This window comes from Camelus dromedarius, chromosome 33 (genome assembly GCF_036321535.1).
Source record: "Camelus dromedarius isolate mCamDro1 chromosome 33, mCamDro1.pat, whole genome shotgun sequence".
In the NCBI taxonomy this organism is placed as follows: Eukaryota; Metazoa; Chordata; class Mammalia; order Artiodactyla; family Camelidae; genus Camelus; species Camelus dromedarius.
The window spans coordinates 10030063-10049938 of NC_087468.1; the positions used below are offsets into that span (position 1 = coordinate 10030063).

The window sequence follows — 19876 nt, forward strand, 5'->3', positions numbered from 1 at the left end:
TCACACCTTGTACAAAAATTAACTCAAAATGGACCATAGATTTAAATGTAAAGCATAAAACTATGAAACTTAAAAACCAATTTTTTTCAATGGAGGTACTGGGGATTGAATTTAGGACCTTGTCCAAGTTAAGCATGTGCTCTACCGCTGAGCTAAACCCATCCCCCAAAACTATGAAGCTATTAAAAAGTAACATAGGAGAAAATCTTTAGGACCTTGTGATTGGTGAAGAGTTCTTAGACATGACACCAAAAGCATGATTCGTAAAAGAAAAGAATTGATAATTTGGATTTCATCAACATTTAACCCTTTTGCTCTTCGAAAGACCCTTTTATTTGATAAGATGGAAAGACAAGCTATAACCCCTATTTCTGTCAGAGGAATCGTATCTAGGACACACAAAGAACTCTCAGAATTCAGTAGTAAAAAACAAATAGTCCAATTAGAAAGTGGACAAAAGACATGAAGAGATATTTTGCCGAAGGATATATTTTTGACAAATAAGCCCACAAAAAGATGTTCATCCTTTCTAAACATCAAGAAATTGTGAAGTAAAACCATGTTGAAATAACAATGTATACCATTAAGAACAGGTAAAATAAAGAATGACGATACCAAATGCTAGCAAAGATGAGGAGAAACTGGATCACTCATATGTTCCTGGTGGGAATAAGGAATGGTACAGCCACTCTGGAAAACAGTTTAATCCTTAAAAAACTAAACATACATTTATCATACAACCCAGCAATTGCACTTTTGGAAATTATTCCAGAGAAATGAAAACCATATCCACTCAAAAACCTGTATACAGTTGTTCATAGCAGCTTTATTTGTTATAGCCCCGACTGGAAACATCCAAAACTTCCCTTAATCGGTGCATGATTAAAGTAACTTGTGGTAGTCCATATTATGGAATATTAATCTGCAATAAAAAGGAATGAACTTGATCCACATAACAACAGGGCACTCTGCTGAGTGAAAAGCCAGTGTCAACAGATAACATACTATTTTCTGTATCATATAACTATTTATGTAACATGCTCGAAATGACAAAATTACAGAGATTAGTAGTGGTTGCTAAGAGTTCAGGGGGTACGGAGAGGCTGTGACTATAAAGGAGTAATGGGAGAGTCTTTGTGGTGATGGAATAGTTCTGTGTCCTGTTGAGGTAGTTACAGCAGTTTACACATGCGGTGAAATGGTTTAGAACAACAGGCACACTTTGTACCAATGTCAAATCTCTGGGTTTGATATTGTACTATAATTATTTAAGATGTAACTGTTGGGGGAAACTGGGTTAAAGACACATGAGACCTCTGCACTAGGTTTACAACTTTCTGTTATTTCAAAATAAAGACTTTTTAAGAATAAAAGCTACGTTTTGAGTACCTGTTACCTGCCAGAAATTTACTTGAACTCTGATACTCTAACCACAACCCTGCAAATTGTAGATACTCTCTCCATTTAACAGATGAGACTCAAGGGGCTTCTATTTATTTTTTCTGAAGTCAGATGCACCTCTTAGGATCAAGAAAATATGATAAATTGCCTGAGGTTAAGTGATTGGTGAGGAACTACAGCAGGACTTAAACCTGCCTACCTCAGTCTAAAAGCCCACACGCTTTCTAAACTCTCCCTTTAAAGTACTTGTGTCTTGGAGTAAAAGTAGGGCTTGATGTCGAGGTGAAGGGAGTATTCATTTATTTGCAATGTATTTTATTCGTTTAATAATAATTTGAGCAGTATATCCTAGATATATAATAAATGATTCAGAAATTAGAGACATTAGCCCTTTAAAGTTGCTTAGAGTTTAGTAGAAGGCACAGGGAAGTCAACAAATGATTATAATACATCTTATAAAATGCTAAGATAAAATGATATGAGAAGCTTTATGGGAGCACAGAGAGGAGATGCATTTAACCTCTCCTGGTGCAGTGGAAGGTTAGCAAATGTTTTCAGCATCTCTTGTTGCTCTGAGAAGTAGCACTGTAGAAGCCATGAACAAAGACAAACTGACATAAATAGATGAATTTTGCTTATCTCACATTCTATAGTTAAAAAAATACTAGTAATGAAAATAGGTAATAAAAGTAGAGAAAGTGAAGAAACTTAGTGAAAGCATGGATGAGAATAGCAAACAAAAATCATTATACATGGTTTCTGTACTAGTCGCTACAGAGGTGTGTTGCAGATCGCTTTAAAATTCCTAGACACAAAGGCAGCAAATTAAATAATTTATGGTCCAAAGAATAAAAACCAACCAGGTATACAAAAGAAGTACATGTTTTCCTGAAACTGAGACCTGAGCAAGAATTCTCAGCATAGATCAGAGGATTCTTATAAAGTATATATGTATAACATTTTCAGTGGCTTCCCTAATACAGGTTTTAAATGAATTTAGTGAGATTGTTTCTTACAGGTCTGGAGCTTAGGTATATATTAGGGGTGGTGGAAAGGGCTGGACAGGGCAGTAGGGCTGGAATCACAAATGGTATTTTTTCATCTTATTGTCAATGTGATGAAGCACCATAAGGTTACAGGAATTACCTCAAATTTGCATTTCAACAGATTTTTGGCTGTAGATGGGAGAAGGCCAAAAAAGAAGAGAGTAGGAGAAATTGCTGAAATTCAGCCTAGTTGTGATAAAAGACTCAGCTAAAGAAATAAGTGCATTTACAGTTTCCCTTTTGCTTTTTTAAAAATACTTCAAATTTTTCTTGTTTCCTGGATTTGACAGTTTAAACTCTTTACCTGTAAATCTCACAAATTAGTGTGACTTACAGAGTACTAAGGTGAGAGTTGGATTAAAATAATGGCTTTTATCGTGCTTCTTGGTGTGTACTTGAGTGTAATAAATGTCGTTGTAGTATACTTAGTTATATATAATTCATGACCTTTAGGATATTTCCTTATATTGTGACAAATAATAGATAGTTTATATTTTTAAAGAAAACTTTGTTGATTTTGGTGGCTTGGAAAGAGCTGTCTCTATAGTTATTTGAAAAGGGCGAAGTAAGAATGATGTCAGGACTAAGAATAAAGTTATAGAAGGGATTTAGCAATTTTAAATGCTTCTTAAAGACCAAGACTGTTTTTATTTTTACATCTTGCACAGGGTACCAACACAGTGCCTTGAATATAGTAAGTGCTCAAAAAATCTTTGTTAAATACACAAAGAGAGACAAGTCCTATGGAAAAGGACCTTTGTGCTACCACTTTATCTCATAGATACTTCTGTTACGGCACTTAACATACTGTGTGTTTTCTCAAGTAAACAGTACATTCTCTGAGGGCAGATCCTAACCTATCTTTGTATCTTTTGAATTTAACATAGTTCCTGACATATTATCGTTGTTCATTGGGTCTAATATTTTTTTTTTCCTTTAAAGGCATTTGGATACCTTCGTGATAGAAAAGGCCCTTTTCTTCATCCGTTGATGGTTTGATAGTGGGCTGGGAAAGAAAACTGTGGTCCTCCACGTTAGTCAGCAAATACTTGATTGATTTGGTATTTAGCTTAGTCAAGTAAGTTACTGATGCATTCAAAAGGGCTTTTCTAAAGAGTTAACATATTTTGATAACAATAATTAGAAATTCAGTTCTAAGGATGCCTAATTGATACTAATGATTAAAATTAAATTTCAAGACTGGTTTCTGTTTTTTGAGGGGGCGGTAAAATTTATTCTAGGAAGAGCAATTCATTGAAAGATAAAACTGTTTTAAAATTAACATATATGTATTGTTCATTGTTTCTAAGAACAATTTAGAACTTTAGCTTTTTAAACTTACACAGCTATCAAAGGAATAAAGCCAACCACAAAATAAGAATCAACAGAATGCAGTAATCCAATCATAAAGGACAGTCAAATATGCTTACACATATTCAAGGAGTCAATCATCTTAGTTATAAATAAGTAGTTCATTTGTGTCCTTTTTTTTTTTAGATTCCACATATAAGCAATATCAAATGGCATTTTTCTTTCCCTTTCTGGCTTAGTTCACTTAGAATGACGATTTCCAGGTCCATCCATGTTGCTGCAAATGGCATTATTTTATTCTTTTTTATGGCTGAGTAGTATTCCATTGTATAAATATACCACATCTTCTTTATCCAGCAAGACTGGTTTCATTTTGCAGATGTAAATATCTGGCTATTTTTCTAATCGTTTTGTTAAAAAATCAGCAGTAATTAAGTTCATTTTTTAATTATTAAACTGTAAATTGTCTTGAAAAATATAGCTATAAACCTTCACATTTTCACTTAACATGTTTTTTTTCAGATAGGTAATACAGTCACATGGTACAAAATTCAGAAAGTAAAAAAAGATACATAGTTAAGTCTCCTTGTCAGGGAAGCAAACCTCCCTTCCTGATTCCAGTCACCTAGTTGTTCTCCTCAGAGGGAAGCTCAGGAAGTATTTTAATGTGATTATTTTCTTTCTAATTATAACAGATTGAAGATCTCAAACAGACAAATCATGGCTTGGAAGAATATGCTAGGAAACTCTTGGATAGTAAGGAGGTGGTAAGCAGTCAAGTAGATGATTTAACCAGCCACAATGAGCATCTTTGTCAAGAATTGATTAAAATTGACCAACTAGCAGAGCAACTAGAAAAAGAGAAAAATTTTGTGGTGGATACCGCCGACAAGGAACTTGAAGAAGCAAAGGTATTAGATTTACCACTATTGTTCCAGTTTATAAGGGATAATTTGGGAAAATAAAATAAATGAGTATTTTAGACAATACAATGGATAATTTAAAGGAACTGCTACCTTTTAAAGTAGGTAAACATAAAGAAGTAGATTATCTTTTCTTTCATAAAATATTCACTGCTTGCATGTTTCCATTTTTAAGTGGCTTCCTTTTTCGATGCTCTTTCCAATTAAATTAGTTTAAATATTTTACACCTAAGTAACAATATTTCTGGTGGTTTTTCAGATTGAACACATTTGCCAGCAAAATAATATAATTGTATTGGAAGATACAATAAAACGGCTTAGATCTGTAAGTATATTTTTTATAAATATATGTTAGGGAATCATTTTTACTCTGTTAGTAAGACTACAAACAGTTGTATATGTTTTGGCCCTCATGTATATTGTGAGCAATAAAAAATGTTTGTTTTCTACAATCATCCTGGTGCACAGGGGTCCTCCCATTTGTAAGAGCGATGCTGTTCTTGCTCCATTTCATCATCACTCCTTTCTTTCCTAGAGGTGGAGAGAGCTTTTGGTTGATTTTATTATTGCCCTTAGCTGTTACTTGATTAAAATGATGACTGTGAGTAATTTAATTCTCAAAATATAAGATGTATTTGTCTACACATTAACTTTCATTCCTCTTAGTAATAAATATTTTTAAGTCAAATTCTGTTACTTAGTTCTGAGTTATATTTCTCTTTGTCTAACGATTTGAAATGAAAACTGCTCTGTTTAGACATTTTAATTTTGTCCTTTAAAATATTTGAAACACCCTCTCTGAATATATATCTATACTTTTTTCCCAATCAAGTATTGGTAAAATAAATATTGTAAAAGAAATATTCCTAAATATATTAAAATGAATGGGAATGCACTTGAAAGTATATACAGGTATAAAATATCCAGCATTCATTTATTTTATTCATTCATTGAACAATTATTGAACAAAACTTGGAGGCTATGAACAGATACAAGTTTCTCTAAGCAAATTAATTCCACTTCTAGAACTAATGACTAGATCTGTTACAAGAGACATTTCTGGCCTCTGAAATTTGTTAAGTATTTTTCTTCAAAATTATTGGGTAAATTTAGGGATGTTTTCAGTGAAATAAAAATTCAGTGTACATTCAAAAATGCTGGAAAAGAAAGGTATCTAACTCCTTTTTTGAAAGTATTAATGAATTATTTTTAAAATACCAAATTTGTTATTTTTAAGGATCCTGTTTGTTTTTGACTTTCATTTAGAAAATGGTGCTATAGTTTAGCTTGAAATAATGGCCTAATTTTTTCCTCCTTGGCAAGATAATTTTAGAGACTGAAAAAGCACAAAATAAATCTCCTTCCAGACTTGATTCCTTTGTCAAAACTTTAGAAGCAGACAGAGATCACTACAAGAGTGAAGCTCAAAAATTGAGAAAGATGATCAGAAGTAGATCTAAAAGCCCGAGACGCCCATCTCCATCTACCCGGGTAGGTTTTGGAAACTTATAAATATTTTGGAGTTTGTTGCACAAACAGTGACATTTATTCTTTGATTTACCTAGTCTGGAAGTAATTAATTTTAACTTGGCATGAATTGGTGTATCAAGGAGGCTGGGAGACGGAGCTCTCTTTGATGTCAGGGTGAACCATTGAAGTTGATTCTTCATCCCCAGCATTAGTAGTGGTTGGGAGGTGACCAGACAAATATGCAGCAGTTTGGGATGAAGCTGTTGTCAAGAGAGATGATTTTTAAACTTTTTTTCATCATTTTGTTATGTCACCGTATTTGCTTAAGTAGAGATTGTGTCCTGCCATCAGTAGCACCGTTCTACTAGTAACACATATCAAAGAAGAATTTCATATTTCTTATATAATAATTGTAGGGTACAAACTGTGATGTTGAGCTTTTGAAGACCACAAGAGACCGTGAAGAACTCAAATGTATGCTGGAAAAATATGAGCGTCATTTGGCAGAAATTCAGGGTAATGTCAAGGTTCTTACGTCTGAGAGAGATAAGACCTTTCTTCTGTATGAGCAGGTAAACTTATATATAAGCAAACAAAATATGTAAATAATAACATTCAGTTCTAGAAATAGGTAATTCTTTCCTATAAGAAAGTTTAAATCTGCCAGTCAAACTAATCTAACTAACATTTGGGAATTACCTTTGTTCTTAAGATTTTCTCAATGAAATGGAATGTATTTCCAGTATAATAAGTGTGTACACACACACACACACACACACACACACACACATTATCCGCATACCCAAACAATCAAGTTATACTTGCATAGAAATAGTCTGATTTTTGGAATAAGAAATGGAGAAAGTGCTAAATGTTAGGGTAGGGGTGAGTTCAAGGGAAAAAGATTTGGATTTGGGGGTTAAAAAATACAAACACATCACTTTGATGCACTGTCAATCACTTTAGGAACTGCTATATAATTTGTTTCAGAGAGTAAAATTAATTTGTAGTTTATTTTTAGCTTAAGGTTATGTAACCCTTACACCAAATAGCTTCTTTACTCAACAGATATTAAACCCCATATATCACCAATATAATTTCTTTTAAAAATATCAAATTTTATTAAGAATTACAACTACTAAGTGCAGTGTTCTAGGCTTGATACTCTAAAAGATAAAAATTATAATAAGACAGACACTGTTTTCTATATCTGCAGTTTAGTTGGGGAGATTAAGTCTTGTGTTTATCTTTGTTACTTACTGTAAGTGGTGTAGAAGATATTGTAAGAAATAAAAGAGATGAATGTTTTTAGTTATGGTAACCAAGAAGATCTTTGCTAGATGATGTGGAGTTTGAGTCCTGAAGGATTACCTTTCTGTTATCTCGAAAAGAGTAAGAAGGAACATTACAGACTAGAGGAATGGTATGAAGCAAAGGATAAAGACAGGAGAATCAGTACTTAAATGGACCGGTTATTACTAGAATAAAAGGTATGAGTGAGTGGAGTAAGGGGGAGCTAAGGCTTGAGAGCTGGATTGGACTGGAAACTTGTTCTGTGAAGGCCAAGATAATAAGCAGCTCGGGCTCTGCAGGCCATGTGATCACTGTCACAGCCGTTCAGCTCTGCTGTCATGGTGTGAAAGCAGCCGTACATAGTATACAAACGAATGGGTCTGGCTGTGTTACAGTATCATTTACGGACACTGAAGTTTGAATTTCTCAGCATTTTTACCTGCTTTGAAATATTTATCTATTTTTGATTTTTTTTCAACCATTTAAAAATGTAAAAAAACATTTTCAGCTTACAGAGCTATAAAAACAGGAGGGAGGCTGGATTTGGCCTGTGAACTATACATAGTTTGCCAACTTTGAGCTATATGGTGGCGACTATTCAGTGGGCCCTCTAGGGGTTTATGCTTCACTTTATTATAAGAAATGGATAGTCTGTTTTTTTAAAGTGGAAGAAATATGACCAAAGCCACATTTTTACAATTTTAACCTGGTAACAGTTCTACATTATGTCTTACATAATCTTTCTATGTTGTCATCTTATATAACAATTTCTCCTTTAAGAGAATTGGAGGGGGAAGAAACCATGGACTCTTCAGAAGGCTGTTAGGGTAGTCCATGCGTGAGGCATTAAGGAACTAATCTAGGGTACCGTCAGTGAAAATAAAGATTGGACAGATGCAAAAGACATTGACAAAGAATACTTGACAAGATTTGATTTTAGCATAAAGAAGGACAAATGGAAATAACTGGAGTTTCGTTTTGAATGACTGAAGAACTGTGCGAATAGAAACACAGGAAAGTTATTGGTGATTTGAGGGAAAGATGTGTTTGGTTCCAGAGAGATAGGGGAAGATGATGGTCCTACATTCAAGTGGTAATTGCCATCAGGCAGTAAGAAGTGTGGGACTGGAGTGGTAAGAGAGGCAAGTGCTGAATATGTAGATTTAGAAGTCACCTGCTTAGAGGTGAGTTTTGATCCTCAAAGTGGATGAGGTTTCTGAATGAGAAGATTATAAATAGCGGAACAGAGAAATCAAACTGTATTCTTGAGAAGTTTTATTCAGTTGATAGAGGAACCGTTGAAAGAGATAAAGAGGACAGGAAATCAATGTTACCTGCCCCAAGAAGGAAGGAGTCCCAAGGAGGGTGTTGAAAACAATGTCAAGTATTGCCGAAATATCAAGAACAGGAACTGAGAAGAGGCCATTAGATTTGGTGAGGTCATTAGTTGAAATTCTGTAGAGTGGTGGGTCTGGGAGCCAGGTTAGACTGTGGTGAAAGAGTGGGTAATAAGGAACAGGCACTGGGTACAGACTATGGCACTTAAAAAAAAGGTGTATCACAGGAAGAAGAGACATGCATTGATAAATGGGACAGCAGGATTAAGTGACAGTTTTTCAGAATATGGGAGCCCTGTGCATACTCAACAAGTAGAGAAAGAGCCAGTGAAGAGGGTATTCAAAATGATATTCAAGTGAGAGCAAATAGTTATAATTGAGTCAGGGATATCTTAGAAATCACTTCAGGAAACGAGGTCCAGGATTCTGGTCAAGACTTAGCTGTGGAATTTGGGAAGTGATATGCCTTCTTCTGAGACTCAGAGACTAGTCGAATAGATAGTGATCAACATCAAGAGGAAGGAACGCAATGGACGTAAGTAGCGAAGTAGGATATGAAGTCATCTGCAGATAGAATAGATGCGGAACCCGAGGATGTTGCTGAACACGTGTGTGAAGAGTATGTTGGGTTGTCAGTTAGGATTGATGAGCCTTTCTCTCAGGGTAAAAGTAGCCAGCACATGGGAATAGCATATACATTTTTGTAGAGAAACAGTACGATAATATTTATTAAACTAGTATTCTGCCTGAATTGTGCTGAATTCAAATTTATATTTCAAAATGGATGGAGTACACCATATATATTTCTTCGTGAAACATTCTCTCTTGTATTGACTGCCTCCAAGTTAGTTTTTAAAAAAAATTTGGCAAAGATATTGTAAACCAAACTTCTATTTGTAGACATTCATTTGCATTTGGGAGCATCATTTGCATTTATTTGCATAAACTCATTAAAGAATTATATCATTATCTTGCTGCATCCAGATTCATATATTCACATGGCCTGCAAAGCCCAAGCTATTTATTATCTTGGCCTTTACAGAAAAAGTTTTCAGACTCCTCCTCTAGTCCAATCCAGCTCTCAAGCCTTAGCTCCCCCTCACTTCCCTCACTCATACCTTTTATACTAGTCATAACTAATCCATTTAAGTCCTGGTTTTCCTGTCTTTATCCTTTGCTTCATACCATTCCTCTAATCTGGAATGTTCCTTCTTACTCCTTTCAAGACAATAGAAACCCCATTCATCCTTCAGAACTCAATAGGGAATATATATATTCTATATAAACAGAATTAAGGGAATTCAATTTTCTGTTACCAAATTTAATTGATTATGAATTCATCTGTAGTATGTTGTTATAATGCTTTTTAAAAAAACAGTAGACAGGAGAAAAACCAGCATTTTAACTGGCTGGTTATAAGATAGCTATATTTATTTAAGTCCTAATGCTTGTTAAACAGAAGTCTGTCTGTGCATTTTAATATTAGGCACAGGAAGAAATTGCCCGACTTCGACGAGAAATGATGAAAAGCTGTAAGTCTCCCAAATCAACAACAGCACATGCCATCCTCCGGCGGGTAGAGACTGAAAGAGATGTGGCCTTCACCGATTTACGAAGAATGACCACAGAACGAGATAGTCTGAGGGAAAGGCTAAAGGTTTGAAAGAATTTTATCTATATGAGCATTTGTGAAACACAATGCAATGACTTGAAGGCACTTTGTTTTGTTTTTGTTTTTTAAACAGATTGCCCAAGAGACAGCATTTAATGAGAAGGCTCACTTGGAACAAAGGATAGAGGAGCTGGAGTGTACTGTTCATAATGTAAAGAAAAATCACTTTTGCACTTTTGGCTATAAACTGTCAGAGGCTTCCCCCTTTCCCCTTTTTCTATACTAAGAAGTTATTTTTCTAAGATTGTGTTTATAATTTCACAATATTTAAGGTGGTATGTATGGTGTAAATTGTCACTTTTTCATTGTTTATTTCCTTTAAAAAATGTGAGTAAAGCCATTTTTGTGTTAGGTTGCAAAGTGTTTTTTTGTTTTTTGTTTTTGTAAAAAGCACTAGGGAGGCATTCTCAGGGATTTTAGCAATTTTCTCATCTCCCTATTTCATTAAAGACAACATTGCCAAATACAGAGAAACTGGCTTATTCTACCTAAAGAGTAACTTGAGTAGAGAAAATTATGGTGAACTGAAAATTAATGAGAAAAATATATTTTAAATGAATTTAATTGTGAAGCATCACCTTTTTACTAATCAGGGATTTGAGATGCTGTGAGTATGTATTTGAGATGTTATGACTATATAAACAGAATTAAGGGAATTTGACTTTCTGTTACCAAATTTAATTGATTATAACTTCATCTGTATTATGTTGTTATAATGAGTTAAAAAAAGCAGTAGATAGGAGAAAAATAATTTTTTTTCATAATTCCACATTATATGTGTAATTTGTTAATGTTGAGCAACAAATAAGAAATCCTGCAAATAGAATATGTGTGCTAGAGTCAAACTGAACCAGGTTGAAAATGCAGATGCATGTACTGTGATAGGCTTTATGGGAAAGCTGTGCTGGGCTTGTCTGGGTTCCTCCTCCCCAGTATCTTGTCCATACAGCCTCCCGCAGTGGTCATCTGCTCCAATTATCTCATCGTGTGAATCTTGTCACATTTCAGTTTGTGCAAAGAGAAGCTGTCTCTTTAGGGAGATCCCTAAGATGTTTTTAGTGATGGCAGTAACCTTGTCACTCTGCTTGTGTAGCTTGATGATGAACGTATGGAGCAAATGTCAAACATGACTTTGATGAAGGAAACCATAACCACTGTGGAAAAAGAAATGAAATCACTAGCAAGAAAGGCAATGGACACTGAAAGTGAACTTGGCAGACAAAAAGCAGAGAATAATTCCTTGAGGTAAACTAAATTACCTTTAACAACTAAAAGTTTACTATAAATAATAGCTCTGCTTTTTCTGGTGTGTTTTACGATGATAATTAAATTAGTTGTTGACTTTAATTTCTGAGAGGATTATTATGAAGCGATCATAGAAACCTCAGCACACATTGAATGATTTCCTGAAGGTCAATGATAGGCTGGTAATGCCACACTTAACTAGGAATCAAACTTTTAGTAATCTTGTATTTGCAGAAAGCCTCAACGTTTAACTGAAAGAGATTTTACAAAGCCCTTCTGGGTAAAGAGCATATGTGACTTTGGTATTTCATTGTTTAATTATTAAGTCTAAAGCTAATACTTGGTTCATATATGAGTTCCCAGAGTCCTGCCTCTTTGGTCTTTCAAGGCTCTCTGGTGCACACCTTGGAATCACTTGTCAGGACAGAGACCCACTCAAATTCTTTCCTTTCATTTATTTTTTACTTTCCTGCTTAAAGGATATTGCAAGCTCAGGTAAAATAAAAATAATAATAAAATAAGAACAACAACAACAAAGAAAGCCTTGGAAAATAGAGAAAAGTGTACAGGAAATTTAAATCACCCATGATTCCATAACCCAGAGAAAACTATTAATAATAATAGAGCTGTTATTTCTAACCAGGAATACTTCTGTGTGTATATAAGCTTTTATGTAACTGATACCATCCTATACTAAGTTGTATATTTGGCCGATTTCACTTAATTGTATGTCATGAACATTTTTGCATGTTATTAGAAGTTCTTTGAAAGCATTTTAGTGGTTTATTAAAAATACATTCGAACAGATAAATGTATAACAATTTTGAGGGGTTTTTGTGTATATTTGTTTTCAGTATCGCTAAGGTATAATTGACATACGTACAGTAAACTGCATTTTTAAAGTGTTCAGTTTGATAAGTTTCGATATGTGTATGTCTGTAAAACCATCACCACAATCAGGATAATGGCCCTCTCCATCACTCCCAAAAGTTTCCTCATACCCCTCTAACCTTGCCCCTCCCCAGGCAACCACTTACTTGCTTTCTGTCATAGAGACTTGTCTTGATTTTCTAAAATGTCACATAACTGAAATCATACCGTATGTATTCTTTTGCAGGGCTACTTTCATTCACTTACTTATTTTGAAATTTATCCATGTTGTCACATATGATCAATAGTTTATTCCTTTTTGTTGCTAAGTAGTATTCCATTGTATGAATATACCACATAAACATTTCAGTTGTTTCCAATTTGGGGCTATAACAAAACTTATGAGCATTCTTACATGAGTCTTTGAATGGACATAATGCTTTTATTTCTCTTGGGTAAATACTTTAGAGTAGAATGACTGAGTCATATGATAAATGTATGTTTAACTTTTGAAGAAAGCATTAAACTGTTTTCCAAAGTGATGTACTGTTTTATTTTACGTTTACATCAGCAGTGTGTGGGTATTCCAGTTGTTACATATCCTCACCAACACTTGGTATGCAGTATCTTTATAATTTTAGCCATTCGGATAGGTGCATGTCATGGTTTTGATTTGCCTTCTCTAATAATTAGTGATTTTCAGCATCTGTTTATGTCCTTATGTGCCATACATATATCTTCTTTAGTGTCTGTTCAGAACGTTTGCACACTTTTATTGAGTTGTTTGTATTATTAAGTCATAAAAATTCTTTCTGTATTATAGATAGATTCTTTTGTCAGGTTCATATATGTTTGGCAAATTTTTTTTTCTCAGTCTGTGGCTTGCCTTTTTATTTTCTTAAGTGCCTTTTAAAGAGGAAATGTTTTTGATTTTGATTAAGTGAAAGTTACTGAGTTTTAAAAATTTATGTCCAACTTTTGTGTTTTTTTAAAGAAGTTGTTGTTAAGCCTAAGGTCACTGAGATTTTTCTCCCATGTTTTCTTCTAGCAGTTTTATACATTTAAATCTATAATCTTACATTTCTTACATTTGAATCTGTGATTCAAGTTAATTTTTGTATGTAGTACAAGGTGTAGACCAAAGTTCACTTTCTTTGCATATGGATATCCAATTGTTCAAAAACTTCCTACACTAGATTGTTTTGCACCTTAATAGAAAGTCAATTCATATATGTATAGGTATATTTCTTGATTAACTATTTTGTTTGATACATCTATTTATACATCTTGATGCCAATACAACACTCCTGACTACTTTTTTTAAAGTCATCAAATTAAGTAGTGTTACTCCTCCAACTTTGTTCTTTCTCAAAGTTGTTTTGGGTATTCTGGTTCCTTTGCATTTTATCTTAATTTTAGAATCAGCTTCTACAAAAAAGCCTGCTTGATAATTTGATTGGAATTGGGGAAAAATCGCCACTCATGAACACAGTATCTCTCCATTTCTTTAGGTCCTTAATTTCCTTCAGCAATGTTTTATAGTTTTTTTGTGTATAGGTCTTACATTTTCTTTTGTCAACTTTGTCCCTATGTATTTTCTGTTTTTTGATGCTGTTGTAAATGGAATTTTAGAATTTCACTTTCTAATTGTTTATTGCTTGTATATGAAAATAAAATTGTTTTTGAAAATACACTTTGTATTATAGAACAGTTTTTAGATTTACAGAAAAATTGTGATGATAGAGCAGAGTACTTACATACCTCACACCCAATTTTCTCTATTATTACCATCTTACATTAATATGGTACCTTTGTTAAAATTAATAAATCAATATTGATACACTATAATTAACTAAAGTCCATAATTTATTCAGATTTCCTTAGTTTTTCCCTAATGTCCTTTTTCTGTTCCAGGACCCCATCCAGGACACCACATTACACTTAGTTGTCATGTCTCCTTAGGCTTCTCTTGGCTATGACAGTCTCAGACTTTACTTGTTTTTGGTGACCTTGACAGTTTTGAGGAGTACTGATCAGGTATTTTTAGAATGTATCTCAACTGGGGTTTGTCTGATGGTTTTCTCATGATTAGACTGAGTAATATGGGTTTTTTTCTTATTTTTTATTGAAGTATAATTGATTTACAGTATTAGTTTCAGGTGTACAGCAAAGTGATTCAGTTATACATACACATACATACATATATATTTTTTCAGTTTCCTTTCCATTACAGCTCATTAAAAGAAATTGAATATAGTTCTCTGTGCTATACAGTAGGTCCTTGTTGTTTATCTGTTTTATGTATAGTAATGTATATCTGCTCATCTCAAACTCCTAATCTGTCCCTCCCTACTCCCCCCAATAACCACAGTTTTTGTTCTATGTCCGTGAGTTAGTTTATGGTTTGTAAATAAAATTTGTATCTTTTCTCTTTAGATTCCACTTATAAGTGACATCGTATGATATTTGTCTTTCTCTATCTGACTTATACTTCACTTAATGTGATAATCTCTGGTGCATCCATGTTGCTGCAAGTGGCATTATTTCATTCTTTTTTTATGGCTGAGTAATATTCCATATATCACATCTTTTTTATCCATTCATTTGTCAATGGACCTTTAGGTTGTTTCCATGGAGACTGAGTAATACGTTTTTGAGAGAAAGGTCACACAGGTAAAGTGGCATTTTAGGGTACACATACATCCAGGGTATCATGAGTACATCCTATCAATATGATTTATCACTGTTGATTTTGATTTTGCTCACCTGGCTGAGGTATTGTTTTCCTTGAAATCATATAGTTAATTGCCTTCTCAGAATGGCTTCTTTCATTTAGCAATGTGCATTTAAGGTTCATCTATGTCTTTTCATGCCTTGATAGCTCATTTCTTCTTCTTATTGAATAATATTCTATTAGATGTATGTACCACAGTGTTTATCCTTGCATCTATTGAAGAATATCTTGGTTGCTTCCACTTCTTGGCAGTTGTGAATAAAGCTGCTATAAACTTTTATGTGAAGGTTTTTATGTGGACAGAAGTTTTCAGATCAGTTTAGGAAATACCTAGGATCACAACTGTTGAATTGTATAATAAAACTATATTTAGCTTTTTAAGAAACTGCCAGCTTCTCCTCCAAAGTTACAGCACCATTTTGCATTCCTACCAGCAATGAATGAGACTTTCTGCTTTATAACCTTGTCAACATTTGGTATTGTCAGATTTTTTATTTTAGCCATTACAGTAGGTGTGTAGTGACACCTCATTGTTTTAATTTGCAATGCTCTAGTGACAAATGATGTGGAGCATCTTTTGATATTGTTATTTACCATCTGTTTATCTTGGGTGAAGTGTCTGTTTAGATCTTTTGCCTATTTTTTAGCTGTTTGTTTGTCTATTATTTTGGATCATATTCTTATCAGATATGTGTTTTGCAAGTATATTCTCCCAGTCTATACCTTGTCTTTTTATTCTTTTTGTAGTGTCTTTTGCAGAGTAGAAATTTAAAATTTTGTTAGAGTTCAGCTTACCAACTTTTTCTTTCTTTATTTTGGTGTAGTATTTAAAAACTCATTACCAAACCCCAAGAGCACATATTTTTCTCCTGTATTTTCTTTTAGAAGTTGTATAGTTTAGCATTTTATACTTAAGGTCAGTGATCTATGATGAGTTAATTTTTATGAAAACTGTAAAGTCTGTGTCTAGATTTCCTTAATATGCATATGGATATCCTAAAATTGTTTCAGTACCATTTGTTGAAAGACTGCTCTTTTTCTATTATTTTTGCTCCTTTGTCAAAAATCAGTTGCCTGTATATATGTGGGCCTGTTTCTGTCTCTCCATTCTGCTCCATTAATCTATTTTGTTTACTCTTTTGCCAACCATGCTGTCTTGATTACTATAACTTTATAACAAGTCTTGAAACTAGGTTGTGTGAATCTTCCAACTTTGTCTTCTTTAATATTATATTGGCTATTCTGGGTCTTCTGCCTTTCCCTGTAAACTTTTGTATAAGTTTGTCAGTATCTGTAAAAGACCTTTCTGAGATTTCAGCTGGGTTTGCATTGAATCTATGGGTCAAGTTGGGAAGAACTGACATCTTAACAATATGGAGTGTTTCAATACATGAACATGGAATATTTCTCCATTTATTTACATCTTTACTTTCTTTCATCAGTGTTTTGCAGTTCTCTGTATGTAGATACTGTACATTAATTTTGGCAAGTTCTAAGCCATTATCACCTCAAATATTTCTTATGCTCTTGTTCTCTTCTTTTTAATCCTGGTATTTCAATTATACCCACAGTTCTTGGATATTCTGTTCTTTTTCAAAAAATTCTTTTTTCTCTTTGCATTTTAGTTTGGGAATTTTTTATTGACTTATCTTTAAGTTCAGTAATTTATCCTTGACCATGTCCAGTGTACTGATGAGCCCATTGGGGCATTCTTTATTTTTGTCACAGTATTTTGCTTTTCAGCATTTTCTTTTGATTTTCTCAGAGCTTCCATCTTTCTGCTTATGTTACCCTCCTGTTACTGCATGTTTATTTTTTCTGTTAGTGCCTTTAACTAATTAATTTGAGTTGTTTAAAATGTTTTTACTGATAATTTCCATGTCTGTGCTATAGCTCAATCTGGTTCTGATCCTTCAGATGGTGTTTTTGCTTGACTTTTGGTATGCCTTGTAATTTTTCGTTGAAAGCCAGACATATTGTATTGGATATTAGTTAATTGAGGTAAACAGGCCTTTAGTGTGAATGTTTATGTTAATCTGGCTGGGAGTTGAAGTGTGGTCAGTCTTTGTTGTAGGTGCCAGAGGCTTCAGATATCTCTATTGCCCTGTTTTTTCTTTCTCCTCTTGACGTTAGGCTTCCCTATGTACTCCTCTTCAATGAGCGTCTCCATCTCTTTCAGCCTTTTCAGTTGTAATTCACTGCGATTCTCCTGGAGCCCTGTTAGTGGGTTGGTGAGGTGAACAGGAGGGAACATGTTCTATAGTCTTGTACTAAAATCTCAGTCTTCTGTGGGCCTGTGTCTGTGGGCTGTGATATTTACAAGTGTTTTTCCAGTGTTATAATTTTGATTTATTTTACCCATTTATGTGAAACAGGAAGGCTCTAAAGAGTAAAGTGGGAGTAATGTTGTTCTCCAATAAAGTCTTTTCACTTGAAGAGTAAGTCTTTATTATGAAGAATGCTTTAGGCATATTTCCAGAAATTATAGTCTGTTTACTTGTTTTTTATTGACTAGGAACTCCAGGAGGGTAGGATCACTGCCCGCCTAGTTCACCGTAGCTTCCGCAACATCTAGTGCCCGGTGCATACTGGACACTTAATAAATAGATTGAACGAATTGCTGTTCATTACAGATTTATTTATAATAGTGAAAACCTGAAATGAACCTAAATGTATAATATTAGGGGAGTACTTAATTAAGTGGTTATATTTACTTAAAAGTAAATAGTATATTGCTCATATAATGTTTTTCAGCCAGAAATTGATGATTTGGAGGGCTGAATATAAGACTGAAAAATATTAAAGATTAAGTGTAAGTTAAAAAAATCAGGACTTAATTTTCAATTTAGACTATGGTAACTTTAAAATATGCATTGCAAAAAAATACTGAACAGTAGACATCAAAATGCTAATAGTTGCTTATGTTGAAGTGGTGAATTGTGGGTCCCTTTTTACCCTTTATTTTCCAAATCTCCTGTCATATAGTTTTATAATGAAAACACTAAAAAGAAAAAAAATGTGTAGTAGTGTCCTTAATAGTTTTTAGATTAAAATACACTAAAAAGTTGATAAACATAAAAATTTCAGAACTAGTTTTATTATTAAAATATTTACAGACTTTTGTATGAAAACACAGAAAAAGATCTTTCTGATACTCAGCGACACCTTGCTAAGAAAAAATATGAGCTACAGCTTACTCAGGAGAAAATTATGTGCTTGGATGAAAAAATTGGTGAGTTTTTTTCCTGATGTTACTTTTTTTAAGTCTGGATTTTAAAAAAGTGTCTTCTCTTTAGTTATAAAATAGATAAATTTGGAAATACGCCCTTAAATTAAAAGTTTTTAATAAAAAATCATGGGAAAATGTATTTTTTCTTTGAAAGTAAATTTTTTTACTTAGATTTAGGACCATAAATGCTAAGATTATGGCTTTATATTTTTCAGTGAAGAAATAGCCAAACAAGTCAGCAACAGTTTGTAATTTTGTGATGATTACTTTTAAATTTACAAGTTTTTTTGTATTATATTACAGCCTGCCCATAATTGTTGTAATTAAATATATACAAATATACTACCCTTGGTGGGAAGTGTATGTATATTTGGCCATATCTTTGATATCACTTGAATTTATAGAGAAAATTACTTTTATAAAGTCTCCTATTATTGTGTCTTACCAGTGATCTTTATGAAAATATGGTCATAACTTAATCCTGTAACTGTAAGTAAAATTTTGGTTAGGACTATAAAAGAGCCTATTTTAAAACTGAGTAAATATTTTTAAGGTTTGCTGTTACGCAGTTCAAAAATATCTGGCATAAGCATTAGGTGAATGGAGGTGCTTTTACTGAGATAGGAAATATTAAAAATATATAAAAGGGGAATATTGAGGAACTCATTTTTGGATGTTTTAAGTCCATGTGAAAATATAGGGTAAGCAGGTAAAGAGTTTATATTTCAGAAGAGAAATTTAAGCTAAAGATACACATTTGAGACACATCAGGATATAAATGATACTTTAAAACCATGGAATCACCCAGGGGAAATATAGAGAATGAGGATTCCAGGGGTGAGTAAGAAGGAGCCAAAGAAGTGGGAAGAAAACCCAGAAGTGAGTGTCATTTTCGGAGGCAAGAGAGCAAAATGTTCTAAAACGGAGGATATGATCAATTGTCAGATACTTTTGAGAAGCAAAACAAGATGAGGATGAAAAAATATTGATTGGATTTGGCACATTGGAGGTTTTGGTAACACTGACCAAAAAACCTTTGAATTATAGTGTTGGATGTGGAAGATGGAGTAGGAATGACTGGAAAGTATGGAAGTAGAGGCAGGAGAGGAGAGGTCTTAAGTTTGATTAAGAGTAGCCGAGGGCTGGGAGGGTATAGCTCAAGTGGCAAGAGCACGTGCCCAGCATGTAAGAGGCCCTGAGCTCAATCCCCAGTCCCCCGCTCCAAAAATAAATAAACAAACGTAATTACCGCCCCCCGCAAAGAAAATAGAAAATTTGAAAATAAAAGATTGAGGCCTTGTGGTGACAAGACAAAGAAAAAGCAGAAAAACAGGGTTGTAGCTTA

The 19876-nt window shown here is 33.7% G+C and overlaps 1 protein-coding gene across 1 annotated transcript in view; it reads left to right on the forward strand.

Moving 5' to 3' along the window:
* Nucleotides 1-19876, forward strand: part of TSGA10 (testis specific 10) — a 57835-nt gene that overhangs the window by 12244 nt on the left and 25715 nt on the right. Inside the window, exons 3-10 of the mRNA XM_010991920.3 lie at nt 4454-4669; nt 4941-5006; nt 6005-6172; nt 6568-6723; nt 10268-10438; nt 10527-10604; nt 11547-11698; nt 18419-18534. Coding sequence (XP_010990222.1) covers nt 4454-4669; nt 4941-5006; nt 6005-6172; nt 6568-6723; nt 10268-10438; nt 10527-10604; nt 11547-11698; nt 18419-18534 — 1123 coding nt within the window. The remainder of the gene's footprint in view (nt 1-4453; nt 4670-4940; nt 5007-6004; nt 6173-6567; nt 6724-10267; nt 10439-10526; nt 10605-11546; nt 11699-18418; nt 18535-19876) is intronic.